Source organism: Typopeltis vanoorti, chromosome 4 (genome assembly GCF_054136105.1).
Source record: "Typopeltis vanoorti isolate ZY-2024b chromosome 4, IOZ_Tvanoo_1.0, whole genome shotgun sequence".
NCBI classification, from domain to species: domain Eukaryota; kingdom Metazoa; phylum Arthropoda; class Arachnida; order Uropygi; family Thelyphonidae; genus Typopeltis; species Typopeltis vanoorti.
This window is the reverse complement of record NC_143552.1, coordinates 91672831-91690852: the sequence shown is the minus strand read 5'-3', so window position 1 is coordinate 91690852 and position 18022 is coordinate 91672831. Positions and strand designations below refer to the sequence as shown.

Below are 18022 nucleotides of genomic sequence, written 5' to 3'. Positions count from 1 at the left end.
AATGACTATTCTGTGTCCTGAGCTGAAGCCCAGCAAATTTATCATCATCAAATACCTGCCATTTACCCTCAAGGGGTGTACAGGGTGTACAGCCCAGCAAATATCTATCATTATTATTAGCTTTGCCCTTTTCTCCAAATTTTCCCAAAATGTTCCTATATGATTGGTGAGATTCATTTCCTATTCTGATGTTCAGGTCTCCTGAACAACAGAGCATATATAGAACAGCAGAGAAGATAAAAGTATGTTTTTATAAAGGTATGCTAAATTCTGTTAGAGTCTTTTCTTCTAATTCTTATGAAATTACAGATGAAATTATTTTAAAAAAATGCAATTGATCTTTCATAAACTAAACTAAGGAAATGATAATATAACTTACCATTGCAGGTTCAACTTGAATTTCAGCTTCTTTGGAGGTTAGCTTTTTCACAGTCTTTAAACTATTTACCTTGACTGTCGTTTCACTGAACCATACTTTTTCTTCTTTTTCCATCTTATACTTATAAGTTCTCAACAACTCAGAAGAGGCTTCACAGCTTCGAAGTCTAAAAGGACGGAATTGAACACCAGTTAATTTTTTTTTTAATTCTTCAGGAGTCATAAAAACTGAATATAGACTACAAAATATCACAACACAGTATTTGTTAATATAAAAAAAATGCATTGAATATCACCTTCTAATAGAGATGATCATCTATAAGACACAAAAATATACTTTCTGTGACTGTTTAAATTATACTTCATTTTTTTTAGTAATCCAAACAAGCAAACAAATAATCTGATATTATTCATATTTATTTCTAATATCCGTGTGTAGAGGCTTAAGTGCTGTGAGGACATCATGTTGGAGGCTTAATGGCTTCTTTTACAACACTCAGAAAGGATTAAAACAGAATTTAATACTTCCTATATTTTGTCTCAGTCACTGAGACATCTTCAGGTATTACAAAAAAACTAATGTAACATATACACAAATACCACACAATACTAAGCCCAACCATGTGGGTGACTCTAAAGTACTAACTAGGTGGAGCGCCCTCTAAGGATGGTTGTAGGTGGACTGGAATGTAAGGTGGGATTTCTGATGATAAGTGTTTCCCAAATCTTAGGAAGCTTAATGCAACTGTATTTATTAAGATTTAGTTGATTTCTGAGAGCTGCTGCTGATTCAAAAAATAGTCTCTCTTTTATGAATTTGCTGTGGTGAAGCATGGTGGTTTTTTTCCATGAGATCCTGTGGGGTGCATCCAAGGCGTGGTCAGCCAGACTTGACTGACCATAGTCGTGGTTGCAGATGTATGACTTGTGTTCCTCCAGGTTGTTGATCTGCCTGTCTGGCCAAAGTACGCCAGCTTACTGGAACAGGGTACTTTATCAAGTCCAGGCACTGAGAGAGGAGGGAACTGATCTTTAAGAGGTGGTTATAGGGTTGACACTGGGGAGTTCTTTTGCTTGGTTGAACAGCGGGAAGGAGTGATGACAAGAGGCCATCCCTGGAAGTTACGAAAGGAAACTGTGAGCAAGAGGGTGAGGAGTGGTTTCTTTGCATAGAGGGTGGTTGAACCATGGAATGCATTGCCTGATGGAGTGGTAAGAGTGAGAACAGTCAGTGAGCTTAAGGAGTGGTATGATAGACTTTGTGTTTCTAAGGGGGGGGGGACTCCCACGATGAGTCTTTTGACTCTATGGAGGCCTGAATAATAATAATAATAATAATAATAATAATAATAATTTAGTAGAATGGATAAGGGTAGCAAGTTTGCGGTGGGGCTTAAATGCTGTGTGTAGGTTATACTTTTTTAAAATCTTGGCTATTTTATCAGATGTGCCACAGATGTAAGATATGGTGATGGCATTTCTAAACTCTTTCTGAAGAGAGGACCGGGGAATGGGGAGGAACTGATTATTTTTTTAATACTGTGATTGCTGTAGCCATTGGAGAGGAAAGTGTTGTGTATGTGGTTAAGCTCAGTTGTAAGGGCGGTTCCACTGGAACAAAGATTGTGAGCTCTCTTGGTTAGAGTTTTAATAATGTCATATTGTTGAGCGAGGTGGTGATGAGAGTTTATGAATGTATCTGCCTGTGTGCGTAGGTTTCCTATATATACCATGAAGGAAAGTGTACCGTTAGGAAGGTGTGTAACTAAGGTAAACAACTGTTCTTTTCCTTTTCCATCATAAACTGGATTCCTGGATGTAGGCTGTTGAGTGACTGAGGAAGGAGTCTAATGTGTCTGGGCCATGAGGCCAAATAGGTGGTATTTGTGTATATGTTACATTAGTTTTTTTTTTGTAATCCCTGAAGATGTTTCAGTGACTGAGACGAAATCTAGGAAGTATTAAATTCTGTTTTAATCCTTTCTGAGTGCAGTATACAATCCATTAAGCCTCCAACATGATGTCCTCACAGCACTTAAGCCGCTACACACGGATTCTAATCATTCGTGAAGAAGATATCGCATGCAAATCCAGACAATACGTTAAGTCAAAACAACTACGACTATCTAAGCAACTAAATAGGCTGGCCTTTTTAAAAAGATGTCGGGATACAAGAGTGATACCCAACTGCATTAAGCTAAAGATCAACTTTATCAACTTTCATTCCAAAAAAGCCCTCTGTATATATAACCGCGGCAGTTTTGCTCAGATGTGGGAACAAATCGGTGCTACACGTGCCACCCTCTCCGAGAGAAACGTCGCCATTGGCTCCTTATAATCTGAGCTCTCAGATGTACTTAACCCCCTGAGCTTTGGTCCATTCTCTCTGGCATCTCTGAAGCCTCCGCACAGAAAGAATTTTAAAAAAAATAAAAAATAAACATATAAAAAAATATAACAAACTGTGTAAATCCAAACTGCAACTGCAAATTCAACAGCTCCAGACAGTAGTCAATCTGTCTTTGAAAAGGCTCAACGACGATACCGTCAGTGCCCTAAGCCTTGGCCACAATTTCACGGTCGCACTGAAAGGAGTGCCGGTGCTTGATGTAATGTATAATATTGAATGCGGGGATCTGTCGCTTAGCGCTGGAGATAGCAAATAACATCAGACTTCACGTCGCCAACATTCTCACCCAGTCTTCACCTACAAAAAAGTAATTTATCGTCTGGCCAACGCACTGCTCTCATGAAATTATGTAAAGAGAAAAGTATCATCATCATCATCACCAGAGCGGGATAAGGGTAATGCCACAGTCATTCTTAATGCCATGGAAAACATTCGATAAATGGAGATTATCCTCTGAGATCGCTCTACCTATACCCCCACTAGAACACGATCCACAAAAACACAAGTTAAAAAAATTTTAAAAACTCACTTAAAAAAGTATCTTCCTGGCCTCCGGACATTACGGAAAAATTTAAACCTTTCTGTTCCAGTCCCCCACGAATATATGGTTTACCAAAAATCAAAAAAAAAAGTGTACTGATTAAACACAGATCAGCAGCTTGTTTCCAGCACATTATTACCCAGTGGTGGCTCGTGGCTTGAAATCGTGGGGGTGCTGCAACTTTTGAAATATACATACACACTGTAAGTACAGTGTCCACGTGTTTGGATAAAATATCAAAATTATGGTAAAAAATTTTTTAAAAATTAAACATGAAACAATATTGTTTATTATCGATAAAATTATAGTTTTTGGTATATAATTAAAAATTACTTAAAAATGAAATATATTCTTCTTGTTTTGTTTCATGAAAAAAATATTGTTTATTATCGATAAAATTATAGTTTAGTATAATTCAAAATGACTTAAAATAAAATCTATTATCATAACCTGAATAATGTTCTAAAATAAAAACTATAACAAATGTTGTGTCTTTAATTGCAATGTCCAAATATTTACTTCGTCTCTTTAAATATAAGCACTACGAACACTCTACTACTGGTGCAAACTGCATATAAACAACAGTGGAACTGCGCCATGGACAGTGTCGCATTATGCTAATAGCTCGCATCATGTTAATTTGACATTATTAGCGGGATATGCAGCATTACGCTAATATGACACTGTGGTACACACAGTGCTGCTAGTCCTTCACCCTCCTAAGTGATACAAGATGGATTTTTATTTTTTTTATACAAAATAAGACAATTATATAGGATTGTTGATGATAAAATTAAATATTACAAGCAAATATAAATAAATTAATAAATATATTTATATATCGAGAAAAATTGGGGGTGCTGCAGTTCTGCAGTGCCTATGCACAAGTAGCCCCTGTTATTACCACATTATATTTACTTTTAGAAAGAAAATAAATACTGTAGAATGTGTTGAATTAATACTTTCTTTATTATACCCTTTGTTTTTATTTACATACTTCAACAAACCATCTACAAAAATTTAGAAATTAGCATTCTGTTATTTTATTTTATTTATTATTATGTCCGTGCAGTTAGCCTAGTGGCTTTGTGCTTTGCAACCATATGCTTGGGGAAGGAGTGTCCTAGGTTCGATTCCCGTCAACAATGTGAGGAGCTTAAGGATCTTCCTCAGCCATAGCCAAGTTAGCCGGTCTTGGGCGTGGACAGCAGGATTTTTTCCAGTTTATCTAGTGTTTTTCATCCCACAAGCAGGCAAACCGGTCTGAGGACACATGGATTACAGTCAGGAATACTGACCCAGCCATAGGTCTGATTCGTCAGCCTATGCCAGTTCTGCAGCCCAGATAAAATTTGGGGGGGCTAGATGGTACCGTGAACTCCTGTAAAAACAGGGGGAACGCAGTATCATCACACAAAATTATTATTATTTTTTGTGAGTTAGAATGTTCATAAAAACCTCACCAGATACTTTAATCATTCATACCAGAAATAAACTCTGTGGAATATTTTGAGTTTTTGTTTTTCATTTAATTTTATATAAGAAAAATATTATTATTATCATCCTCATGCAGTCACTGACTCATCTAAGAGGCCCCTTTTGTCATACAAACAGGTCATCATACTGCACTTAAAACACATTAAAATTCTCTGCACACAGCACACTCTCAGGCAATGCATTCCAATCATTCTTTCGATTCAATCACAACTTTCAATGCAAAAACCTGCTTCTTATTCACCTGCTCCACCCACTTTATATAGCTTCTAGGGATGACCTCTTGCCTGCCCCCCCCCCCAAATATCCCACCATTTTATTAGCAACCCCTTACTAACTTGTACGTCTCTATCAAATCACTCCCCTCTTCCTCCTATCTAGGTAGATTCTGTAAATTGCATCATCTCAACCTTTCTTCATACTCAATATTCCAGAGATCTGAAACTATTTTAGTCAATTGCCTCTGGACCCTTTCCAACATCTCTTCATTCTTTTGAAAACCAGGTGACCAAATCTGTGCACAGTAGTCCATATGTGACCTAATCAGAGCCTTATACAATGAACAGAATCGCCTTACTTCTACAAGTCAGTGTCCTCCATATCATTCCCAGAATTTGTTGTATTGTCCTCACAATTTTGGCAAATGTCCTCTAAATTTCAGATCCTTATCCATTCACCCCAAGAACTATTTCCTCCACCTCCAACAATACATAACCCCCTTCCCCCAAATTTTAAAACTTTACTTTTGCAATCTTGAACTCGCATCCCCACTTCCATGCCCATTCACTCAGTCTATTCAAGGCTTCTCATTAATCCTCAATCTTCAATCCAATGTACTAGTCTAATATCAAACTCCATCCGGTCTAGTTTGACTATCAACTTGTTATGCAGTAATCTATCAAAAGTCTAAGTATAGTATCCATCTTCCACATCCAATGCTGCTGTCACCTTATTGTAATAAGTAAGCAGATCACTAAAACATGACCTCCCTTTAGCAAATCCATACTGTCCATGCAAACATAATATAGTCTGACCACAGAAGGGAGAGCTCTCATTAGCAGACTGCCAAGAAGAGTCAATTCATGTCGGTGGCACACCCAGAAAAGAAGGGTGGGGGCATGGGGCCTGGGCACCACTGCCAAAGAAAAAGGAAAACACACTAGAAAATTTTCCAAAAAGCTTTTCCTAATGAATAAAATATTTATTTTTTTCAATTTATGTTATGCCGTGTCTTCTATTTCTATACTACTTATGAATTAGCAATCATTGCAGATGCTCAGTCATAGGTTGTATGCGATGCGTAGTTGTATTCTCAAACTGTCTATTCAACCCCCCCCCCTCAAGATTAAATCCTGAATGCACTACTGATTCGTGTTGAAGGGGAGAAAGAAATAAGGTGATGTACGAATTGGTCACCAACACATGAATTCATGAGCTCATCATCAGCATCATCATCAAATTCCTGCCATGTATCCTCAAGAGGTGTACAGGATATGATAGTACTACATGAAAAAAATTACATCATTACTAACTTCCTATCTACAATTTTCCTCCAAATCAGTCTGTTACTTGTCAAGACTCCAACATTATCAGATCTTATATTTCTATCGTCTAAGGCACTTTATACCCTATCAATCCACCTACATCTTGGTCTTCCTCTGGGTCGTTTTGCTGCAAACCTGGCAGAGAACACTTGTTTTGCTAATGTTTAAGTGACCATACCACCTGAGTCTTTGGTCAAGTGTTTTACTTCTGACTAAGCTCTCAGATCCATAAGTTAAAATTGGTTTCAACACTGTCTTGTATACAGCTAATTCAATGTTCTGACTAATTTCTCTCTTATTCCATATGAATTTATTCAACTGACTTCCCACCATACCAGCTTTGCTGATTCTGTTGTCTATTTCTATATTTAATTTACCATCTTCAGTAAAAATCGTGGCTAAGTAGCTGAAATGTTTTACTTGTTCCACATGTTCTCCATTCACAACACAGCTGACATTTTCAATGATTCTGCTATTTTCGTTGTCTTTGTCTTTTTATTGCTGACCTTCATACCATATCTATTACAACAGCTATTCAATTTAGTCAGAGAATCTTGCAGGCTTGTTGCGGATTTATTTAGAAGTATAACATCACTCGCATAAAGCAAATAGCTGACATTAACATCTCCAATTTTGATATCAGGTTTAATACCACATTCCTTCATAATGTGATCCATATAGATAATGAATAACAGAGGGGATAATGTACATCCTTGTCTCACACCAGATTTAACATTAAACCATCTTCCTGTACTTCCTTCAATTCTAACTGCTGACTTACAACTCAAATAAAGACTAAGTATTGCTTGATATAATGCCCCATTGACACCATATAACTGCAGCGTATTGAATAGCTTCTCTCTTGGCATCTTGTCATATGCCTTTTCCAAATCAACAAAACTTAAATACAGATCCCTGTTATATTACCATGCTTTCTCAACTATTTGTCATAAAGTGAAGATCTGATCCTGATAGCCTCTATTTGGCCTGAATCCAGCTTGTTCTTCACCAAGCTTTTCTTCCACAATTCTTCTCAACCGTTTCTCAAGTATACTTATTATTATTATTATTAAACAAGACCTCATGGAGTCAAAGGCTCATCTTGGAGGTCCTTTTATTGACCTCCAAGTTCTTATCCGTGTCTTAAACACACTCAAACTCCTTGCAGACACCACACTCTCAGGCAAGGTATTCCAATCATTCACAGCTCTGCACAAAAAAAACGTGCCTCTCACTCCCCTACTCACACCCTCTTTATACAGTTTCCAAGGATAACCTCTGTTTCTCCCCTGATCTCCCACTATACTCTGTAGAACTTCTCCACCATTGATCATATAACAACCCCTTACCAACTTGTAGGTCTCTATCATATCTCCCATCCTCCTTCTCTCCACTAGACTCTGCAAATTACATCTTCTCATACTTTCCTCATACTCGACATTCCAGAGGTCAATTCAAATCCTCTGTATACTTGCATAGATCTTGCCAGGAACATTCAATAGGGAATTACCTCTGTAATTCTCACATTCAGTTTTATTTCTCTTTTTTTTTTATATATGGGTACTATGAGAGCTCTACTCTAATCATCGGGAATTCATCCCTCTGTCCAGGCTTTCTGAACTATGCAATGCAGCCACTGTAAGACTCTTATACCACCATACTTCAGCATTTCTGGTCGAATATCATCTACTCCTGCTGTCTTTCCACATTTCAAGCCATTTATAACTTTTTCTACTTCAAGTGTGGATATGTATTCCTGACTGCATGCCTGGTCAATGTTTTTTATCACTGTGCTGTCATCACTGCTTGTTTCATTTAGCAGTCTTTCAAAGTAATTACTCCATACTTCAAGGATATCTTTTTCTCCGTTTTCATGTCTCCTTTATCATCTCTAACTCCTTTCACATCACTCTTTCCTCCGTTCCTAAGCTTCTTCAACAACCTCCAGAATATTTTGCCTCCTTCTTGATATTTATTTTCTATATTCTTGCCAAAGTCTTCCCATGACTTTTGTTTAGCTAGTTTTACACAGTGTTTAGCATTCTTGCATTTGTCTCTGTATTCCCCTAAGAGCACAAGCTGACTTATTTGACAGGAACTTTTGATATGCTTTCTACTTTTCCTTCACTGCCTCTTTAACGTCCTGTGTTCACCAGGGAGTTCTGATTTTTTATCCTTGCAGACAACCTCACGACATGCCTCTGGCAGAATCAATCAATGTTTTCTTCAGAGTTTGCCACTGAATATCCGAAGTTTGATTCCTGTTCTCAAACTCTTTCATTTTTTCTTCAATATTCTTTGTGTATTTTAGTCTACAGATCACATCTGAGAGCTGCTAAACTTTTATTCGCTTTAAAAATTTCTTACATGTTATTCTTTTCAATATGAAATTCAATTTTATCCTGCTCAAGACTAAATAGTGATCACTTCCAATTTCAAATCCTCTGTACACTCTGGTGTCCTGTACCAGGGAGAAAACATCACTCTCAACAATAACATAGTCAATGAGACTTTTCTTATTCCTTGCCTCTTCTCTCCATGTGACTTTGTGCACATTTTTATGTTGGAACATGGTGTTAGTAATAACCAATCCATGTCCTGAGCAGAAATCCAACAGATATTTGCCATTATTATTAGTTTTGCTCTTTTCTCCAAATTTTTCCAAAATTTGGTATGTCTGTATGTCTGTATTTTTGTATGTCTGACAATCATTTCCTACTCTATAATAGATTTAGTTTAATCCTTTATCCCAGTGAGAGCAAACAAAGTTTGCGCCTGAAAATATCTTCAGGACTAAATATAGTGTTGTACTATCTTATCCAGTAAGTAGTGCAACACCAAGGCAACTCGTGGCAAAGGTGGAGCAAGCTACCAGGCACTTCTAACCCAGTATCTCCCATAATGCAAAACACATTTCCTATGTGGATATGTATACTGTTATGCATTAAAGGGATTGGCCATCTACCCAGACTAGTTTCGACCTTTATTGAGGTCTCTTCAGTTGGAGCCAGGCCCAGAGCTGGAGATACCAGGCAGAAGCAGTAGCAAGTCATCTGTGCCTATGGGAGTTGCCAAAAGGTTTATCACCTTTTTTAAAAATTACTCTGGATTTAGAACTTTCGAGAAATTTTAGAAATTTTCAACATTTCCTACTCTGCTATTCAGATCTCCAACAAGGACCAACTTTTCCTTTTTCATTGTGTAAGTTGCTTTTTCTAAAGCCTCAAAAAATTCCTCCAATTCTACCTTAGTAGAACCTTCTGTGGGACCATAGGCACAAATAAGTCTCATTGTCCAGTTCCCCATTCTCATATTTGCCGACATTACTCTACTTGAGACTGACTGCCATTCAAGAAGATTAGCCTCGTATTTTGCGTTGAATACTATGGCTACTCCTTCTTTTCCTTGATTGTCATTGCCTGAATATAACATTTTGTATTTATTGCTCAGAAAGATCTCATCAGTTTCTCTCTTTTTTGTTTTAGTCACCCCTATTATGTCGATCTGGTACTTATCTAATTCCTCAGCTAGCTCCATTTCTTTGCTATTCAGGCTTCTTATGTTGATAGTACTGATCTTTAACTCTGGTGATGTTGAGTTGGGGTTTGTTTTCAGATTTGTTCCAGTAGCTGACTTTTCGCTTTTTGACCTGGTTCCCTGGCGAAAACAACGGGGGCCTTATTTAACCCGGCGACGCCCCAGCCGGCATGAAATTTTGTCATGTTGTACCATCATTTTTTATTTTGGTTTAACCAATAAGAATACAATTTGGTCGGCTAAATCCCAAATTGCCAGCCCATCCTCGTTCGTTCAGTATCCAAGTAGATACCCAACAGGGTGCACCATGAGAAGGTGAGGATTGGACATTAGGTCAGAAACCCTGGTTGATTCTCCGCATCCAACTGTTATACAAACAAAATAGTTACCACTTTAAAAACTACAATGATCATAAAAGAGAAGTTAATTTTTCGACGTGTAATAATAAACAACTCATCCCACAAGACGGATTGATTACCCTATTATCGGAATGGATTCTCCATCTGTTGACATGAGCCGAAGTGTCGAAGGGTCTCGTATCTGTGGGCATACTACACCATTGTTGTGGACATAATTCTGGATCCTGATTCTCAGTAGTCTTTCCAACACTTTAACCACAACACTTGACATACTGATTAATCACACATATATGGAAGTCGGTTCTTCAGCATAAAGTGAAATAGAAACAAAAAGTCATGGCAGAGTTACATTAGTGTTAATTTCTACAATTATTTACACCAGTTGTATTTATTTTCTTTCTTCAGCCATATCATCTTTATACTGATAAAGAGAAATATGAAGGTGATTTATGATTAAAGAATTTTTTTAATATATTTGTACATGTAGTAACATGAAGATAATACTCAATAAAATGACTGACACTTTCAAACTTTTATGTTGGTTTCATATCCACTTCAGAATGAGCAGATTATGTAGAAGGAGAAGCATACTGTCATGTGGATAGCAGAGCAAACTAATAGTTAGAAGAGTTAAATAATTATTTACAAAATGATTTGAACATTATCAGGGAAACAAAAGTAATAGATCATTAAAAAAAAGTTATTAAAGACTGCTAAAAATAAGAATTACCAAAGATAAGAAAAAGACAAAGACTGACCATTTTAATGCTATAGTCAGTCCAATTCGAACACCTGGAATTCAATGAAAGCTAGAATTATGGTTGAACTTCAGATGATTAGAATAGAGCTCTCACAATACCCATCAATCCATAAAAGGGAAATAAAACAATGAGAATTACAGAGACACTTGGAGAAGAACAAGCTGGGTTCAGACCCAAACAGAGGTTGTCAAAATCAGATTTTCATTTTAAGACGTATAGTTGAGAAATCATTATTATTTTGTGACACCTCCAAGGAGTCTGAAGACTCACTGAGGGAAGACACCTACTATACAACTCTCTGTCTCCACCACTGTATCAAAACTTCTAATACCATCATTATTTACATCAACGCCATCTACTGCTCACTACCACTAGTATTTTTGTCTGTGAATTGCATGTGTTCTGAAGGGCTGATTTTTCTGTATGCAGGATGAAAAACCTGAGTTTCAGTGAGAACAAACCCTGCTACCTCCATATGACATTGGATAATGCACCTTCAATTGAAAAAAATCCATATAAAGATTCCTCTCTCATCACAACAAGAATTGAACTTAGGCCTTTTCCAATCAAAGGGTGCAACGTATAATCTTCCAATTGTGCTATGGAGGCATTAAATGCCTTTTCTGAATTTACAAAACTTAAATACAGAAAAGAACCTCTGTTGAAGTTATATATATATATATATATAAAATAGCTAACTGTTGTGCATATTCCTTAAGAATACATGGTGATATGTCATCCTTTTCCACTGCATTATTAAGGAATATGCACAACAGTTAGCTATGCCCTTGATTTTGTTGTTTAATGAGTCTTGCAGTGGGCAGGATTCCTAAGGAGTGGAAAGAAGACAAAATAGTACCACTCCACAAACATGGTTCTAGGACAAAAATTTCCAATTACAAGATCAGTTTGTATAACTGCAGTTGTAGTCAAGGTGTTGGAAAGATTGGGTTGATGGATACCACAGTCAGCATGGATTTGTATGGTTTAGCAATTTACTTATAGGAAATGGCTATATCACAATACTTCTGGACACTGCATAGCAGTGGTTAAATTCAGCCAGGGTCCAGGCTCGGAACTTTTTTATGCACCTGGCCTGGACCCAGAACATTTTCTGTTTTGTGACTTTTCTCCCTTTAGAGTAATTATGCCTACATTATTGTGTTATTATTCAACAATTGTTCACAGTGTTGAATGTGTATATAAAGTCAATATGAAGTCGCATGATTACGAATGTGTGATGAAAGGGACGGGAAGGTTTGGAGCTTCCTATAATGAGTTATCTTTCAGCCATTGACAAGCAAACATTATTGCAGAGTAGCGTAGCAGAATTCCGACAGACTCATAGCAATATTTTGACTTTTTCTGGTTGGAAACACTGTCAGCACTAGTCAGTAACCAACAACAGAACAGCAGATTACAGTTGTTTATCAGAGCTCTTGATTGTGAGAAGCACAAAGAAAATCGTGTAATATTTTTGTGTTTACGTAGGCCTACTATTTCAACTATGGACAAGTACATTGGTACCTTCTTTAAACAGAAACATAGTTCAGATTACAGTGATGATACAAAACGAGTTTGTGTATAGTTTCTGAAGAGAATGAAGTCTGTAATGAATCTACAGAAACACAGGATTCTCATCAGTTGCAATGCGATAATATTAATACTTTGAATGAAAGAAAAGATTTGCCGACCTGCTGGACACTCGATCAGTGAATAGCATTCAAAAGTAAATACAATTGGTTATTTCGTAAGGATGGAGGTTTGGGGTGTATAACATGTGCAGAGGTACGGCCCCTAGGTGCAAGTTCTTCACATCAGGGTATTCACTTAGCATCAGAGTGGATAAATGGATTAATACATATTAAAGGGGAAGTGTCTAAACAATGTCAACAAAAGCAACTCAGAAAGAAAATTTATGAACATAGAGATACGAAAGCTCACAAAAGTGTAGAAGCAATTATTGGAAGTAAAAGTGAGAGTTCATTACAACACATTGTAGAAGAACAGAACTATTTAGCTCATGAAATCACTTGCAGTGTGTTTCGCACTGCATATCATATTGCAAAGCATAATCGTCCTTTTGAAAATCATCCAAAATTAATTGATCTTCAGACTCTTAATGGGCTAGATGTGGGGCGTACTTTGCATAGTAATGTGACATGCACTGAGGTAGTGAATCATACTGCAAAACAAATGAAACACAAACTTGTGGAGCATTATAAACCATAGAATCATAATTTGCATTTGTATTTAATGTTTCTGGTGGTGTGGAAGAGAAGGCCTGATGGCTTTAACTCCACCAGAATAAATAAATAAATAAAATTAAAAAATATGTTGCAACAATCTAGCAATAGCCTCACATTTATGATCCTTACTTTAAGGATCGGATCCCAGAGCTTATTTATTTAGAATTTAATCACTGGTTCATAAGCATCTGACAGAATACCGCACAGGAAAATATTACAAAAGGTGCAGCAAATGGGAATAGACATTAAGCTAGTAGCATGAATTGGGGGGGGGGGGGGGGTTGCAACCAGACAAACTAGAGTGGATGGGGTTGGATATTACAGTAGTGCATTGGATTGGAAACTGACTATCTGATAGGTATCAACAATTTATGTATGGGAGAGCAATATCCTGGAAAAGTAAGGTCACTAGTAGTGTGCCTCGGGGGACTGTTTTAGGGCCATTACTGTTTAACTCATATATTAATGATATTGGTGAAGATTTGGATGGAGATATTTAGTTGTTTGCAGATGATGCAAAGCTGGGATGAACTATGAAGAGTAGAGAAGATGTTGTGGCCTTACAAGAAGATTTGAATAAATTGAGTGGTTGGGCATGGAAATGGGGATGCGAGTTCAATGTTTCAAAAAGTAAGGTTTTAAAATTTGGGAAACAAAGATGAGATGCAGAATTTATGCTTGGTGGGGATATATTGTAGAAGGTGGAATAAATAAGGGATCTTGGGGTGATAGTGGATAAGGATCTGAAATTTAGGGTACACTACCAAAATTATGAAGACAACACAAAGACTTCTGGGAATGATGCAGAGGACACTGACTTGTAGAAGTAAAGAGATTCTTGATCCACTGTATAAGATTTTGATTAGGCCACACGTGGACTACTGTGATCAGATTTGGTCACCAGATTTTCAAAAAGATGAAGAGATGTTGGAAAGGATCCAGAGGCAACGAACTAAAGTAGTTTATGACCTCTTTCTGACTTCTCAATCTTTCATCGAATATGATGAAAGATTCAGAAGATGCAATTTACAGGGTCTAGCGGATAGGAGGAAGAGGGGAAATATGATAGAGACCTATATTACTAAGGGGTTGTTATAGGATCAATGTTGGAGAGATTCTACAGAAAACAGTAGGAGATCAGGGGAGAACCAAAGGTCGTCCCTGGAATCTGTATAAAGAGGGTATGAGCAGGGGAGTGAGAAGTAGGTTTTTTTACATGCAGAATTGTGAATGGTTGGAATGCCTTGCTTGAGAGTGTGGTGTCTGCATAGAATTTCAGTGTGTTTAAAGTGTGGTATGATGAGCTGTGTGTATGATAAAAGGACCTCTTAGATGAGTCTTGACTCCATGGGGGCTTGGGTAATAATAATAATAATAGAAAATGCAAAATAAATATAGATATAAAAAAATGATCTTCATACCTTTCCACTATTTGTGATCGGGCATTCTCCCAGCGAGAAGTTATTTTCTTCACATCACTTTCCAATTTGTTAACATCTGGGTGTACTGCCTGCTTCCCTCGACTACGGCGAGTTAAATTCTGAACACTGACTATTTTCTCATTGATTTGGTGTATAACATGCTGGTGTTGCTGAATTTCACTTTGAAGGTGCTAATTATGAGAAGAATTTAGATTTTGCATTATACTGAAAAACACTAGTAACATCATCTTTTCTTTACATGTCAAAAGAGCAGTAACATTCCAACAGAAGTAGACAAAAATGTTTAAGGTGTTTATATTAAAAAAAATGAAAAGCATTGTTCTATAAACATAAAATAGGACAAAACATATATAAGATTAACTAGGTCTAGGAAGGCATAAATACATATACACATGATATTATTAACAAACAATACAGTCAAGTGTGGAATTAAATCACTGTAACAAACTAGTTCTCTGGTCCCTGTGAGTCGCTGCAGTGAAAGTGAATTTCCTTTAAGAAATTTTTCCACTTTGTTCTTCTATAAATTAAAGATACCAAGAAATTATATACTTGGTTTAATCCTTTATCCAAGTGTAAGCAAAGAAAGTCTGCGCCTGAAGTATTTTCAGGACTGGGGCAACTCGTATATAGAAACCTATGACTTCACATCACTTGATTTACTTCTGCATTACTTCAACTTTGGTATCACCTCTGGGTCTGGATCCCACTGATGAGACCTCAATAAAGGTCAAAACCAGTCTGGATGGTGACCTTTCCCATAATAGCATTATACATGTCTGCAAGGATATGTGCTTTGCATTATTGGATACTAAGGCAAGTGATGTGAAGTCATAGGCTTCTATATATATAAGTTGCCCCATTCCTGAAAATATTTCAGGCACAAACTTTGTTTGCTCACTTCGATAAAGGATTAAACCAAGTACAGCTAATTCTCTTTTTACATGGTTTCTTTACACTTTACATTTAATTAGAAATAACATGGTTCAGAAAACAAAAGCAATTCTATTTTTACACTGTACATTTTGATTTAACATGGTTCAAATGGTGCTTATTTTTAAAATTTCTGTTATAATTATCATTTCCTAGTATGGTACATATGTATGTACTTAAACTTGAATTTTGGAGACCCCCCCCTCAACCCCCTCAATGTTTTAAATATCAGGGATTACTCTACGCTACAGAACTTAGACAAATGCCAAGTAGAACTTATATAGCAAAATCACAAAAGAGTGTTGGTGGTTTTAAAGCAACTAAGGATGGTGTGACTCTATTATTGATCTTCTGATATTAGTGATCACCTGAAGCATTGTTGCTTCTGGAGATCATATATTAAAATCATTACTCATTAATTGATCCCTAAGACTGCAGGAAATGAAAGGTGTGGATTTTAACATGTTGCCACTGCACTGGAAGGCAAATAAAAAAGGTTGGGTTACAAAAGAAATTTTTAATGAATGATTCCATCAATGTTTTGTTCCATAAGTTAAACGCTATTTGATGGAAAAAAATCTGGACTTGAAAGTTTCATTGATTATAGACAATGTGCCTGGCCATCCTGTTTTAGAACACCTGAATGTGGAATTTTCTTTTCTGCCACCTAATACCAACACCCTTAATACAACCACTAGACCAGGGTGTGATCGCTACCTTCAAAACTTACTACATAAGAAGAACAGTCCAATCAGTGGCAGCCCATACACAAGCACTGCGACACTGCAGTACCCACAAGGAAAAATTAAAAAATTAAATTTTGTTTGTGTTTATAAATAATAATAATGCTTACAACATTATATAAATGCAATACAACCTGTTAAAGGTTACAGCTTATGTTTCGACAGTGATTGAATAGTTAATAATTGGAATTGTTCGATTAATGCTTTAGATTATGAAACAGATACACTGCAATCTAACGCAGTGTCAGAATTATCACGTTATATCACGTTCAACCAATAGCAGCCAGACTCGCCGATATTCGTTTGTGATCGCTAATGAATTATCGCTTCTCACTGCACATAACTAGTGAATCTGACATTGCTTTTTGGGCAGTGTATGCTTTCCGGCATTATTCTTTATTCGTGCGTGTTCGTGGTGAGGGTGAACTATTTTTTGCAAATCTTATTTTATTTTGTTAAAATAACATATAATTATTTATTTATTATAGATAGAAACAAAATTAGAGAGAGACTGTACGCTCAAAAGACCTAATGCATATAAAATCCTCAAAGATCTAAGCAATGAAACTAGAGAAAAAGCAGATAGTAATCATTAAAATAGAAACATGGCAAAATCACTACCAAGATCTATGGTATGATGAAAACATTCAAAACAGAAAACTACCCTTCGTAAACATCTCTGATAACTTGGAAAACATCACTCTAGAAGAATTAACAGAAGCATTAACCCAAAGCAAAACAGGAAAGGCTCCAGGAGAAGACAATATAAACTTGGAACTTATCAAATATGCAGGACTTGAATTCTCGCTCAGGTTACTTAACTTTTATAATATGATCTGGAAAGAAGGAAAATGCCCACAAGATTGGACCAAAGCAATAGTTATTCCCATCTACAAAAAAGGACACAAATCTGATTGTAACAATTATCATGGAATCAGCTTACTTAATACCTGTTATAAAGTATATGCAAAAATCTTAGCACATAAACTTAAACGTATAGTAGACCCAAAATTAATAGAAGAGCAAAATGGATTCAGAAAAGGCAGGTCTTGCATAGACTCTGCATTTACGTTAAAATTATTAATTGAAAAACACAGAGAAATGAACATAGAAACACACATAGCTTTTATAGATGACACCAAAGCATTTGATAAAATTATCAGAGAAAAACTATGGGAAATCCTAGAAGAATATGAAATACCAAACCAACTTTTTAGAGCCTTATATAATATATATCAAGACAATAAAATACAGGGTGTTCGGGATAAATTTGACAGTTTCGTAAGGAAAAAGAAAATCTTCTTTGTATCTATTAAATTTAATGAATTGACAAAAAAACATTACAGGCAGAGTTAATTACAATACTATCAACAAGATTTACTCAAAATAACCACCATTAGCATCGATCACAGCTTCAATTCTGCTTCGGAACCTCGAACAAGCTGATGCTACAGTCTCCCTGGGAAGGGCCGCAAAAACTGTTTTAATTTTATCCATTAACTGGGCTTTTGTATTACTGGAAGTGCAATTGGTGTCTTTTTCAACTGCGCCCCATACAAAATAATCCATGGGGTTAAGGTCTGGGGAGTTTGGAGGCCAAACATTTGGACTGGTGAAGTCGTAGAAATTTT

At 36.5% G+C, this 18022-nt stretch overlaps 1 protein-coding gene across 1 annotated transcript in view; it reads right to left on the bottom strand.

The window, feature by feature from the left end:
* LOC150107495 (uncharacterized) overlaps positions 1–18022 on the bottom strand; it is a 1121546-nt gene that overhangs the window by 787907 nt on the left and 315617 nt on the right. Inside the window, exons 24-25 of the mRNA XM_090392112.1 lie at positions 14695–14885; positions 380–545 (exon numbers count right to left, since the gene is read on the bottom strand). Of these exons, the coding sequence (XP_090248238.1) occupies positions 380–545; positions 14695–14885 (357 nt within the window). The remainder of the gene's footprint in view (positions 1–379; positions 546–14694; positions 14886–18022) is intronic.